At 41.7% G+C, this 14,654-nt stretch overlaps 1 protein-coding gene across 5 annotated transcripts in view; it reads left to right on the top strand.

The window, feature by feature from the left end:
• Positions 1-14,654, top strand: part of rerea (arginine-glutamic acid dipeptide (RE) repeats a) — a 131,690-nt gene that overhangs the window by 101,161 nt on the left and 15,875 nt on the right. For all 5 annotated transcript variants that reach the window (XM_062426393.1, XM_062426394.1, XM_062426391.1 and 2 more), the window contains 5 exons: positions 26-74; positions 793-917; positions 1,858-1,957; positions 2,726-2,824; positions 11,380-11,460. In XM_062426393.1, coding sequence (XP_062282377.1) covers positions 26-74; positions 793-917; positions 1,858-1,957; positions 2,726-2,824; positions 11,380-11,460 — 454 coding nt within the window. The remainder of the gene's footprint in view (positions 1-25; positions 75-792; positions 918-1,857; positions 1,958-2,725; positions 2,825-11,379; positions 11,461-14,654) is intronic.

Genomic DNA, 14,654 nt, shown 5'->3' with positions numbered 1-14,654 from the left:
ATCTGCTCTCTTTGTCTCTTCTCAGGCGACTAAACAGCACACAAGGGGAAATCCGAGTAGGCCCCAGTCACCAAGTAAGTCATCGTATATCACGCACATCCACATCACCCTGCAACTGAGTTGAAAGATTCCTCCAGCGTTGGTCAAAGTTTCCTCGTTCCTGTTTTCCTCTGGAAAACAAAGTGTAGTTGCACAATTGCTTTAGATGTGTCATCACGTAATTAGCTTAAAATCTGACTACTCTTCCTTTACCTCACAGACGCTATTGAGTCCATTTCATGGTATTGCTTGTCATTTAAGATAATCAAACCCAAACACGATGTGTATAATTGTGAGTTGCCATTCAGCTTTGCCACCATTTCTCCCACAAAATAAGTAGTTTTCATTGCAATACTGTTTTCACAAGACATATATTGTTTAAAATGCAGAAAATCCAAGATGTTGTATTCAAATGTTAAAAAAAACACGTGTTGACATGTTGACATCTGCTTGTGTTTGAAGTTACTTGTTTTCTCAAAATGTATGGACTGCCGTCTTCAAGCAGGCTCTCCATACAAAACCACACACACACAAAGAAAACACTGAACGTCTTGTTCATCTGACCTGCAGCAAGGACAGAAAGATTATCTGAATCATTCTGACTGTAACGTGTCCTCATTCCCTGCTGCCACCACTCAGCCGCACTGTGAAAAGTTCATGACAGGGGGTTGAAAGCTGATATTTTCTTCAAGCTTGCATGCTATTTGTAGTGTGACACCATCTGTCCCTTTCCTTCTCCCTGGACCTAATTAGGCCAAGCTCCCAGAGCTGCAGCCTTTCCCCTCTCCTGGTGGCCAGGCCGTGACCGAGAATGAGGAACTGGTCTGGATGCCAGGGGTCAATGACTGTGACCTTCTCATGTACCTCAGAGCCGCAAGGTGAGCTGGAAAAAATCAAGACCTGGCAGAGCTGTGAGGTCTAACCACCTAGTGCAAAAGAGAACTAACACCAATTAAGTTAAAGAAATAAATAAACCTGTAACTCCAAACTGCCCCCTGCTCTTATTGGACCTCTGCTTGTAGCTACATGATCTCTGCACTTAAAGTGGTATTTTAATGCAACTTATTAATGTTCCGCGTTATCAGGTGTAGGGTGTCACGGGATAAAATCATTCAGCAGTGTTCAGTGAGATGTTGTTACAGTGAAAGTGATATGTGTCAACAGGCTTCTCTACTATGTGATGGTCAGGGGCCACTATGTAATTAATCACAATCTGTCAATGTGACAGACAGCGTTATAGAGGTCTGTTTTTAACCCTCACATTTGTTTTCATGCATACCTGAATTACATCAACACAAATGATATATATGCAGAGTTTGACATTAGAATGATTTTTTCAAATTAGTCTGCTGAAGGTGGAAAGTTTTATGTGCTATCTGAAAATCTGAGTTGAAGACATTTGCCCACGAGCATAATCTGTGACATTACTATAATGGTGTGATAGCTGCGATGGAAACTTGAAGCCTCCAGTGCACATACACTGAGAATGGACTTTAAATGAAGTAGGAGACATCTTGCGTTCAGCTGTTAAACTTTTGAAACTGAAAATATTTGCACTGTTCTGGATTTTTTTTTATTAAGGAAAAAGGAAAAATGTCATTTAAATAATTAACTGAACATGTTTACATAAGAAACAGTTATTATTCCAAGCAGAGTGTTCTTATAGATCTTAAAACTTGTACGCCGGTGACCTTTTTAATATCCAAGCCCTGCTCAGGCTACACTGACATTACAGTCAGTCGAGTGATATTGAAACAGTTCTCTAGTTAAAGATCAGTGGCATTTTTAATGTTGACCATATCTGTGTTGTGTCTACAGGAGCATGGCTGCCTTTGCAGGGATGTGTGACGGAGGCTCAACAGAAGACGGGTGTCTAGCAGCCTCTCGAGATGACACTACATTAAACGCACTTAACACTGTAAGTAGTCATGTAGTCAGTCATGAACACAAAAACTCAGGCGCACATACTAGAAAAACACTTTGAAATGTTCGATTTGAATTGCAGCAATTCTTCTGTAAGCTAAGCTCTGATGCAGCTCTGCAGTGATGGGCAATGATAAGGCTCCTGAACCAGTAGAGTAGCCCCCTGTGGTAAACCCAACCTCAGCTTACAATACATTAGGCATAATGAGAGATTTGTCCGTCACTTTGACAATGAATACCGAGGAATCAAGCACAACAAGGAGATTAGAATCATCATAAACAGGGCATTTATATTCCGACTCTATAAACTGGAAAATTAACATAGTGGGCAGGTCATTGTCTCTCGACCTTCCTCTGTATTTGCAATTCCAATGAGTAATGCCTGTTTATTCTCGGAGGGAGAGCTCCGGCAATGCCTGTTTCACCCAATTGAATGTGACACCAGGTTTAAAGCTGCACAGCCAATTGCCTTTGTCACTGTGTAGTTTATACCAAGGCGGGTTCTCATATCTTTGCGAGGCATTTCCACTGATGCTGCAGCTCAGAATGAGATTTTCAGTAAATGCTTCAGTCACTCCTGGATGTATAATCTATCTGTATTGACATAGCAGCTCAATAAAATGTGTCCATACAGCTCAAAATGGCCCTTTTGTGTCAGTATGAAGACAGGTGGCAGCGTAGTAAATGTTCCTTTTGAATATATCCATGTGTTGTTTTATAATTTGTGAAGCTGATTTTTTTGCGTGTGTGTGGTTGTCTTCAGCTTCACGAGAGCAGCTATGATGCAGGCAAAGCTCTCCAGCGCCTGGTGAAGAAGCCTGTACCCAAACTGATAGAGAAGTGCTGGTCTGAGGATGAAGTGGTAAGAAAACAATGCTGTTCATTTGGAAATACATGAACGGAGATATTGTGCTTCAAAAATAATTATATAAAGGATATAAGTTTACGTTGGTTGGTGGTGTTATTTTAGCATATTCTTGATATTGTTTGTTTTTTATTGTATGGATACCTGCCGTCTCTCAGGTTTGGTTTGTGTCTTTAGAGGGAGCTGTTGAGAGAGAGTTAAAACAGGGCTCCTGGCCCCATCTCACAAGACATCAGTAAAAACACTCGTCAGTTTCCAGCTCCTCCAAGGCTCAAGAGCAGCTGCATCCTGTTTATCACCCACAGAATAAATCTTTAGCGTGGATGTCTGGAAAGGGAAAAGATTGAGGGCTGGTAATGTTAGCCTCCATTTGAATTTAGATGTGAATTTTCACCACAGCTGTTGAAGGGCTGGAATCAGAAAATGGCAGCCCTTCTCATCTGATCAAACACTACATCATGAACGGGGTAGGAGGAGAATGAAAGCGCTGGATAAAACTGTGTCAAAACGGCTGAGAGCTGCGGCTTTGGCCTTGATGCTTTATGACACACTGCACTACATGTTTGTATACCCACTCCCTTTTAAAGATAACACTACTGACTGATCTGACTGTAGATGTTAGAAAAAGGCTCCACCGCTCACTCTCTTTTGTGTTAGTTTTTTCCTCCTCCTGGGTGAATCATCCTTTCTTCACTTTGATATTGTTTGGTATTGCTGAAGCTTGGCAGCTTTTGTTGTGCTTTGAATCCAAGCAGCACGAATCCAGTAGAAGTGAAGGGGTGTATTTGTCTTGTAACTGAACATGATGGGCACATTTGAATAAAGCCAAAGCCCACGGCAGGACCACAGCGAATCAAAACAAATTAAGGCAGCCATGCTTTTGTGGACTGGTTATGAGTTCCATTTATTTATGCATGCTGGTTGGCACCGACTGCACGAGGATGATCAGAGCGGGGGACAACAGGCACACTGATTGGTGGCTTTATTGCCGTACTCCACCACAGCAGGTTTTCCACAAAACACTTGTCAAAGAAGCACAGAGGGGACCCGACAGGAGAAGCTGTAAATAACCCGATTCAGACAATAAAATGGTCACTGCAGTAATTCTATTTCTGCTTTTTTGAATAACATAAAAATCTTCTTTACAGTGTTATTTATAAAGAAAGACCCTAATTTATTTTAGCGACACAGTGCAAGGAACAAGGAGACTATCTTTCTATTTTCTGAGATATGGCCGATCACAATATTATGAAGATTTTTTCCACAATATGTCGTGTGAAAAAAAAGACATCCACTGTTACAATGTTATATACAATGTTATATATATACATATATATATATATATATATATATATATATATATATATACACACACACACACACACATACAAAGGGCTTCGTTGTAATTCAGTTTGAGAGTCTTTCAGTGGAATTATATTCGTATTGTAATACAGTGAACCCTCGTTTATTGCGGGGGTTACATTCCAAAAAGAACCCGCGATAGGCGAAATCCGTGAAGTAGAAACCTTTATTTTTTTACAGTTATTATACAATGAAATACTCCATAAAACATTGAAAGCAAGGAACAAAACCTTTTTACAGGCCCAAGCATTTGTTTAACAAATAAAAGTACTGTATAAACGTATGTTGTTGTTTTTGTTGTTGTTGTTTTTTTTACAAATAACTACTGTACTGTACTGTAAAATAATGTAGTTATAAATAAATAAATAAATAAATAATAATTTTAATCATCAATACGAACTGAAGGGTTAATATTGCGGGGATCAGCACCGCCCCACCGTGACGGATTGGAACAGGAGAAAATGAAAAATGATTATGAAAAAAAATACAAAGTACAGTAGGACAAATAGTGACTCACTTGTACAGTACAGTATTTCACTGCTCTTCTGACTGAGCCGCTGCATCCTGACTCCGCTCTGTGGCGTTTTTTTCTTCTAAAGCCTGCGGTGCAGGTGTGTTTTTTGGAGAGAAGAACATAGTTATCGGTAGTTGTTGTCGCTCTTTTTTCTTCTGGGCCAAAAGATCCTTATAAACCGGCAAGCGGTTTTACGTACGTGTACATATTAAACCATAACGTTATTGACACACAGGTAGAGAAGACGCGGAGAGACTGTTTAGCCAATCAGAATGCAGAACACAATGCATGATGCAAATCCGTGAAGCAGCGAGACCGTGAAAAGTGAACCGCGTTATAGCGAGGGTTCACTGTAATATGATTGTGTCATGTTAGTTTTTTGTAACATTGTAACATTAACATTGTAATTAAGCTGGATTTGGTTCATTCTGTCACCTGGTCAAGGCGACTGCTTGTTCATTTGGAGAGAGAGTTGTTTCATCGTGTTCAGACAGCATTATGTAACTGAAGGAGAGGAGCTGTCAGGGAGTCCAGTACATGGTGTAAACAATGCTCAGTGCTGAGTGTGTCTTCTGTCTGCGTGCGGAGGCAGTCAGCAGGTTGTCTGTGCTACTCCTGCCCCACAGTGTCCACCCACCCGGAGAAGCAGTAGTTTGACTCTGGCTGGCCAAGGACACAGCTCCCAGTGATCTGATCACCAGTTGTGCCTTTTCAGCCCTGCAGCCTTGAGGGACAGGTGTAAAATGGCCCCAACCTTGACACGCTCACAGACACCATCCCTGCTGCTCTTCATTTATTTCTCACCCTTACTCTGCTTCTCTTTCTCCTTCTCCTCTCCCTTTTCCACCCCCCCCCCCCCCCCCCCCCCTCAAGGACTAGCTTCATTATTCCTTCCTGCTCTTTTTTTTTCTTCCACTACCCCTCTGTTCTTTTAGAGATGTGAATAAAAGTGACAGGGGGGGCTGCTGAAATGACAGAATCAGCCTGTCTGCAGGGTCACTTGTCACCCTCCCCTCCCCCCTTTGACTTCTCTTGACCCCCTCCCACCCTACTCCCTTCTCAACCTCTCCTCTCTCCGCCTGCAGCTGCTGCCACATAATCCTAACCCTCCTCTCAACTCTCCAACTCTGGAAAAATATTTATAATTCCTCCCCACTCTCATACCACAGAAAGATAAGACCGCCACCATCATCATTTGAAAGCCGTTTAATTACAGCTGTGGAGGAAGTGACAACGTCGCAAGGCAGAGTGTTGTTTCATTTTTATTATTTCGCTCCGGAAAGATTTGACAGCCCGATGCTCAGTCAACCCCTGAACAATCTTTCACTCTGAGATTATTAGTACAATTTACAAAAATTGAAAATCTGTCAACTTGATGTGAACACCACTCAGTTTCATGCATCAATGAGGTGACAACTATATATAACACCAAAGAAAAATCTCAAACATTATTAAATAAATACAACAGAAAACAATAAATATTTCACCAGAAAACCTCTACTGCACAGTCTAACCTTCGTGTAGCTGTTGTATACTCAGCAGGCTGTTGAGTGGTGCAAGCTGAGAGGATTTAAACACCAAGAAAAGGGGAAAAATGTGATCTGTTATTATGGGTTGGTGAAGCTGTTGCAGACAGTCAGACATGGAACAGTCCTCTGCTTTTTCTAAAGTCTTAACAGAGAGGCAATCCCACTACATCACTGTTTTATGTGCACATTTTATCAGATGTCAAATCAATACTCACTGCCCACACACACACACACACAACTCTCTTCCCATCCTTTTGATTCTGCGAAAGTCTCGACAGCAAAAATAAACTCTTTTAAACTAGCAGCAGAAAGCACCTCAAGTTAAAAGCACACTTGTTGTTTCTTTTTTGTTGCCATGGAGGTTTTTTCTCTGTGGATGCTTCTTTACTAAACAAATAATGTTGCAACACTGTAGAAATTACCACTTGTTGTAAAAACCACAATTAGGTCACAGGATGTGACTATCAACAGTGGCAAAAATCCTGTTACAGACTGTTACAAAATGAATAGTTTCTGGTGACTGAGTCTCGTGTTGTTGCTGTCCACCGCTGACACTTTCTGGGCAAGTCCAGATATATGTTTTTGATTAAAATGTTTGCACACACTCCCACTTGTGAAAGAAAATGGCTCGCAAGATTGTGGTATCCTTAAAGTGGTAAATCCCCTTTTTATTAGTTAGTGTTTGTGATTTGTAGCTGGACAGAAAACTAGACAGCATTACAAACAACTAGAAGCTTTACAGGTTTTTCTTCTGCTGCACTAATAGAAAGTCATGTTAGAGTACTTTGTTGGTCAATGACTTTTAATGAAAACTCCATTATTAAAGATTTATTTTTAGTTTTGAAATGTTTTGTCATGAAACTGGTTCCTTTGTACCTGCAGCCTCGATGAAGGTCATTAAGGCGTTGTTGCACTAGCACTTGCAAACCTGACATAATGAGTCCGTTAACCTGAGCAGCTGTCATGCCCGATTGTAGATAAGGGGTGCTAATAATGCATTGGCCAACAGGAGGTGCCATATAAACAATCAGAAGCAGCAGCAGCAGCAGTCGTGCTGTGTGTCGCCATGTCAGAAACAGAGAGGCTGATCTATGACTGCTGTAGGGCAGGAGGTCTATTCCTCAGCCAGCTGCACTGTGCCGCGGCTTATCTCCGACTGTGTCTTCAGCTGATGGATGGCTGGAGCGGGCCGCCGACTGCACCGAGGTGGGAGGGAGGAAGATGAGGGAGAGGAGGGAGTAGTGGCCCCCCAGTGGTTGAATACAAGCCTACAGACCTGAGACACACTGCCCGACCAAAAACACCACAGGCAGATAAAACAACACGCTGCTCTCCGTTCCCCGCTGGAGGCTGCAGATTATTTTAAAGTTAGATGAGATGTTTTCCGTCTGCAGAGGGAGCTCTGTGCACTACAATGAATGCTATTTTAGCACCATTATGGTACAGTGCCAGCAATGCTTTTAAGGGTTGTTTAGTAACTAAATAGCAGGCAGGATGGGTGTGTGCTGGAATTTCCTGTCACCTTTTGTATCAGTACAAGCCAAAGGAACCGCAGGATGTTACTTTGCCTGCTAGAGGTTGGCAGAATATTGTCATGTATATTTTTGGTAAATATAAAAACTTTAGGTCTGTCCAAAAAAAAAAACCCAAAAGCTACTGAAAAGGTTTATCTGGATTTAAACCTTTTTTAAGAAAGGTTTCTAATTGTAGGAATTATAACAACATATATATCTTCATGTCTAAACATAGATTTTAATATTCATGTATAGTGTCAGTGTAAAGAGGATGTGGGTAGTCTAGTGTCTGTCACTGCCGTCTCCCCCTTCTTCTTCAACCATGTCGTGATTTCCTCTCTGCACACCATGGCCAATCTGATTACTAACTGATATTTCATAAGCAACAGCAGTGGGGGTTTTTTTCTCTTCGGTTTTGGATAGCTGAATGATTATCCTCTGGCACAGCAGGCTCTGAAAGGTCAGCTTTTAACAACGAGTCAAGTATAATGACTCCGTATTCAGTGAAAGTGGCATTGTTAGCTGTTGGATGGTCTGAAGGGTTCGACTTGCGTCAGTGGTCTCCAGTAAATGACATTTAGCAGAAATAATGTTTCATGTGTGAGCCCGCGCTCTGTTTGTAATCATGATACCATCTTTGTGCATATGTCTGCATTATCTTAACCAGTTTTACAACTTCTAACAATCGGCTCTGAAAACAGGAAGTGCGCACACACACAACAATGGCCTATTGAATCATTTTTTCTCATTCTCCTCCTCCTTTTATTTGTCTCCTCTCCAGCCTCACAATAGCACACTGTTTAGGCACTGAGGGAAGGAGAAGGGGAAACTTGGGGCGGGTGAAAAGCGCCAGCTCTCTGGAACACACTCAGAGAGAGAAACCTGTTGTTTCTGCACAGCGGATGGCCATTTGGTAGCGCTCCACCATCCCTCTCCTCTCGTTTTCTCTTGCTCTCTCTCTCTCTCTCTCTCTCTCTCTGGCTCTCTCAGCCCCTCCTCTGCCGCTGTGTTGCCTAGCAACGGAGGGCTGGAGCAATCGGAGCAGGGGCAGAGCGATTCAGGGAGCAGATTGGCGGATGATTTATTAGCTGGGCTGGAGAGCAGTGAGCCCAGGCAGCTGAAATAGAGCCTTAAACTGGAGCCGACATGCCGAGAGGGAGGAGGGAGCCAGCGAGAGAAAAAAAACAGGAGGGAGGGAGGGAGGGAGGGAGGGAGGGAGGGAGGGAGGGAGGGAGGGAGCACGCACATAGCTCTCTTTGGAGCCGGATGGACAGACTGTGTAAATAGTACAGTTGGGGGAACATAATTAAGGTGACATAATTAGGGCAGACACACAGGCTGCATGGGCAGGTCTAATTGATTTTTGTCATAGCAGGGCCACAATCTCAGGTAATGAAACATCTCTGTCACCCCACAACTGCTAAACAGACAATAAATAATCATGGAAATGTATCCAAAATCATCCTTTGATTAATTCCACTTCAAGATTATTCAAATATTTATTCAACTTCAGGCATTTCTGTTCACCCCCCCCCCCCCCCTCCAGACATTTTTGAGGCTAATATTTCAGTTGAATATTTACCTATATTTTGTCATTGCCTGTCAAACAAGCCGTGTAATGTTGATCTGAATCTTTACAGTGGTTTTGTGTAATTTTCACTGACAGTCCAAACAGTAATCCACTCTTAACCCCTGGAGTGGCTGACGATGGGTGTCACATGTGGGGGAGCGCTTGTGTTGGAGACGGCTCCATCTACTGGTTAATCAACCGCTACACCTTCACACTGATTAATGCAAATTAACTGCTGGTCTGCTGCTGCTCATACAACAGGCCTTTTTTCAGCTGTCAGAAAAGTACAACTCTTTTTTTTTTGTAAACATCTGGCTTTTAATCAGGTCTCTTATGTTTGATTATTTAGTCTGGTTTGACTTATACTTTTATATTTAGTTTCTCCCAATTATACAGTTAAACTCTTAAAACTTGAGACTTTTGAGTTTGTTTGCGTAATGGAGTTAAACACAGTCATTCGTTCCTATTGTTGAGATAGCTCTCTCTTTCTGGCCTGTAATTTTTTTTTCCTCCTGAAAGACAGTTGTGTTTCACAGCTGGCTGTGTTACTTTGTAAATTTGGCCTTTGTTCCCCACCAAAGCTGGGTATGTAAACAATCTGTGGTTACATAACGCACTGTACATGGCATGGAAAATGGACTCCTGACACATAGGAAAGGCTCCATGTCTGGTTTTACTTCTCACTTGTCTCCCTTCCACCATGTCCAAGACCTTTCTCCACACAAATTGTATCGGCCTGCTTCTCTTCTTAGCTGGCAGCTAGTTGAGTTTGTGCCTCTGTGTGCGTGCTCACAATCTCTGAAAACAGGGATTGCTGTAGTTTCCTCTGAAGGAAACAGGCAGCTTTGGTGTAGTTTTTTTTTTCTTTTTCTCTCTTTTTTTTTCCTTTTTTTTAAATAAGCGGTTGCCTGGGTTTTCCTGTGTGGGGGTAGTGACATGAAGCCTGCTTGTAGCGGATCGAGGACAGGCTGAAATGAGCACAAACATGAAGCACGGGACTCCACTCCGGGTTTTCCAGCCTGCTGCGAACCAGAGGCTCCCTTGCAGAAAGATCACATGTAAAGCCTTCCCCTTTGTAGTGGAAGAGCAGAGAGTGACAAGCTATTTCTTGCTTGTAAAAAAAAAAAGAAGGAAAAAAGCGATGTACCGTTGGAGACACTGTGGATTTGCCCCTTAATTTTTCCTTTACCTGTGGCTGGACTTAGAGATTTGTGCTGTGATCCCGGAGGACTTTTCCCTGCTTTTTGCTGGAGTTACTTGGTGGAAACGCTTGGCTGAGATCACTGAGGAACGGGTCTCGCCTCTGGAACAAGAAAGTAAATCTGTTGGTTGTCTGCTTCGCTGGTTATGAATGTTTTCAGCCTCAGCTTTTTATGGCTCGCAGTCTGTGGCTCTTAAAGGAGAAGAAATACATTTAGGTTGCTGAGCTTTTTGGTTTTTATTCGTTTCTGCGCTCGTTGAGGTGAGGTGTTTTCGGTTTTCATGTCATGATTAAATCCGATCAAGTAGCGATTTCTGTCACTGTGCTTGTTGATCTACTTTCACCGTTGTCAGGAAATATTTGTCGATTTTTGCATTTTGATACGTTGTATGCTTCTCTAAATGCCAGATTGTGCGGACAAAAAAGGGAAACTGTCAGCCGTGCAGTGTGAGGCTTTTTCTTGGTTTTCAGCTCTCAAGTTTAGGTTTTGACTTTGAACTTTTCACTTGTGTTATTAACAACATGTTCATCTGCGGGTCTGGCAGCTTTGTTTTTTTATATTAGACTGTATTTGTCTGCCTGTGTGTTTTTTCTCCACATGAAAAGACCAGCTTTAATCTCAGCGTCTCTCCGTACCTTACTTGTCATTTCCTCTCTCGTTTTTGTCCTGACATGGCTGTGTTTGCGCCGGAGTTTTGGGTTCTAGATACACATCAAACCTCACCGACCACAGACTAGCGAAATGAAAACAAGGCTTTTTGTCGTGGTACTAGACTGTTACTTTATGCGGTCATAGTTTAGCTGACTTCTCTATACTAACTGATCTTTCTTTTTTTTTTCTCCCTCTCTCTCTTCCTTGCAGAAGCGCTTCATTAAAGGGTTGAGACAGTTTGGCAAAAACTTCTTCAGGATCCGGAAAGAACTGCTGCCCAACAAAGAAACGGTAAGACGGTTTATTTTTCTCTGTACTGCTGAACTTTTTTCAGTGCTTGTCTCTGTGTGTGTGTCATTCATTTAGTATATAAAATGATGAGCATGTGGTTTGCTCGTAACTAACGGAAAGCTTGAGCAGTACACTTTCAGTGTGATATTTTGAGCGTGGCTGTTTTTTAACTAGAGGCCTTATTGATAAGAAATAAGTGCTGCCGGCCAACAACTGTGCTGCAGTATTATCACATCTGCCTTCAGGCTTGCTGAGAAAAAAACCACTTGTTATACCTGAGAAGAGAAAAGACTGAATGCACTTCACAGACGACCATTTAAACCTCACAAGTGACACGCTGAACATGAATTAGCACCCACTGTTAGCAAGTAGTAAACAAGTTGTGCAGATGTGCTACAGTATGAGTATCTCAGGTCTGAGGAGTAGACATGGTGATATCTCATGTTTGTATCCAAGTCTTATTGTAGCATTTGATGTGTTTTTTTTGTAACACCAACTTTCACAGTAAACTCCAAAGTGCAGAATAATGGAATCTACAAGGATTAAAAAGCACAAAAATATATCAAATCAGTTGTTTTTAAAGAAAAACAAAGAAACACAATTTTATTTAGTGTGTGATAGCAGCTTATTTAAGTTGAATTCTAGAGTTGTACAGCACAACTGAGATCACAGTAAGTAGTACTTAATTTTTGAGGCCCAATGAATCATTTTTGATCATATAAATTCGAGATATACTTACACGCTTAAATAAATAGTTGAAATTAAAGATGTAAAATCATCTTTTTTTAATGTTTCTTTCTCAATTGATCATAGCTGAAAATATAAGTATTTTTTACTCCAGTGTTTACAAACATTAGTGATGCAAACAAAACCATTAACAACATCAAGAATATAAATTTAACTTAGATTTAGTTGCTGTAAGTTTCAGACTTTCTATTGAAAGATCTGATAATCAGTTCAGGTAACCTGCACTTTGAATATGACAGTATGGACTCACCTTTTATTGTTTACATCTGGAACACAGATCAATTTCCCTTGAACAATTTTGAGGATTAGATTATTGTTTTGGTGTTACATTATAATTGTTGTTTCTTGATTATTTGATGGTTTGCCAGCCACTGACAGAGTATGACTGAAGGAGACAAAAATTAGTTAACATCTGCCAAGCTTCAAGGAACTCTTATAATTGTGTTATGTGCAGTGGCAGAAGGTGTGTGTGTGATTGTCTGCAAGCATCAACGTGTTAATCATCACTGAACAACTGTGTGACCTGGTTTACAGTACAAATGGGTCATATTCAGGCCTAGTAATGTTTAACGTCGGTTGACTTATTAAATGTCATCATTCTGTTGAAAACAACACAGCTAGCACACAGACTTATCGCTGTTCCTCTTTTACATTTTATAATAACCTCTTCCTCAACTGAATTTCAGAGCTTGGCTATTACTGGTAATAAATGGAACATGTTGTCCATGTACGTGTTGCTTCAAAGACCTCCACACCTTTGACTTGGCTGTTAAATTATTCTTAGATATGCATTTTGATTCACAAAGCAGTGCAGACCTTGCTGTTTCTGCGAGGCTGCTCCTGCTGGAAGTTTGCCGATACAGTGCTGACACAGACATCAAAGGAAAATCAAAGGTGTTTGTCATACTTCTCGCTGCTTCATTTCCTTGTCTGCCATGAGGCGAGGATATGTCAGACCTGCGCCTGTAACACACCTACATATCATGTAATGTTTTTACTCAGGAACTCTTTAGTGTCACCCCCTTTGTGCCACATTTTTCAGACCTCAAAACCAATTTGAATCTCTTGAATAAGATATTAAAGTATGTGAATACAGTTTCCTCACAAAGGTTTCTTCAATTATTTTTACTGGTTTTTGAAATATATGACTAGTCCAGTTGATTGGCTATAAAGGAGGTATTAATGCAGTTCAACCTGGAGGGGGAGTCTACTTGGCAGGAGAGGTAATAGACCTCCTCCAGGATCTAGGCCTGCCGCCACCACAGAGCAGAGAAAGATTAATTTTCCCCCTGCAAATGGAAAATAAACTGCCCTTTAAACATATGAAACGAGAAGAAAATGAATGGGAGCTCGAGGGGAGGGTTAACAGTGACTGGAGGAGAAGGGTAAGAAGGTGGGGCGTTAGCTCAATATAGACACTGAAAAGCCTGCGTTGTCGCACGGGGGAAAAAAACTCTTTGCTTATGATTGAACTTGCTTTTGTGCTGTAAGACTGAGCGAGTGCCAGTCAATACCCTGAGGATAGCTCTATTTATTTTCTACCTGCTCATTCCCAAATCCTATCTCTGGAACATGAGCACAACAATATCTGGGGATAAATTTTAGGCCTGGGAAATAATAGATTTTCTCACCGTATCAAGTCACATTACTTATAACTGTGATTCTACTTGCGTGCCGAGCAATCGAAAAAGAAGCATGTGGCACAAATTCGGGTGTTCCTGCAACATGTCCTGCCCTCAGCCCTGGTTTGCCCACTGTTGCTGAGCTGTACTGCAGAGCATAAAGCCCTTGGGCTGATGTCCAGGGCTTCAGAGGTCCAGTACAGTGTGTCTGCCTCTCACTGTTCCTCCCGCTAGCCCCTATTAGCCGCGCTGCCCCTGAAGCGCCAGTGCAGCTCGAACAGCCAGTGCCAAGGGTAAGCACCCAGCGCTGTGTAAACACACCAGGCCTGACTAGCACTCAGGAATGCTTTATATAAAGTCACATAAAGGCCCAGAGGGGGAAGTGGGTGTGTCGTCTGACCGTCTGCAACTGGCTGTGCTGCCACCATTTCCTTCACTCCAGAGAGGACGTCATGGAACATGAGCTCGCTGCTTCCAGTGTTTAAACAACTAAATATGCTGAAATGGCAGATCACAGATAACTCCACGCCTAATATTTTCTCTGGAGAGATTTTCATAAAAATCTGGTTCTAGGGGATATCAACAGACAGTATTTGCTGAACGGATTTGATCAGCTACAGCTCTGTTTGCTGTACAGCTGAACAGAGAAATTGAAAGTTGAAAATTAGATCACATGAGAATGTTTAAGCTTCCACTTATTTCCATACAGGACCATGCTCAAACAGTTAACTTAAGATAATAATGTGCAAATAAGAACATATTAACACATCTAGAATGTAAGTGTTTTTGGGGAAAGGCTGTTCAGTCACTAGTTCCCTTCACTGT

The sequence above is a fragment of the Scomber scombrus genome, chromosome 10 (genome assembly GCF_963691925.1).
Source record: "Scomber scombrus chromosome 10, fScoSco1.1, whole genome shotgun sequence".
Classification (NCBI taxonomy): Eukaryota; Metazoa; Chordata; class Actinopteri; order Scombriformes; family Scombridae; genus Scomber; species Scomber scombrus.
The sequence above is the reverse complement of the archived record's forward strand: the minus strand, read 5'-3'. Positions and strand labels throughout refer to the sequence as shown.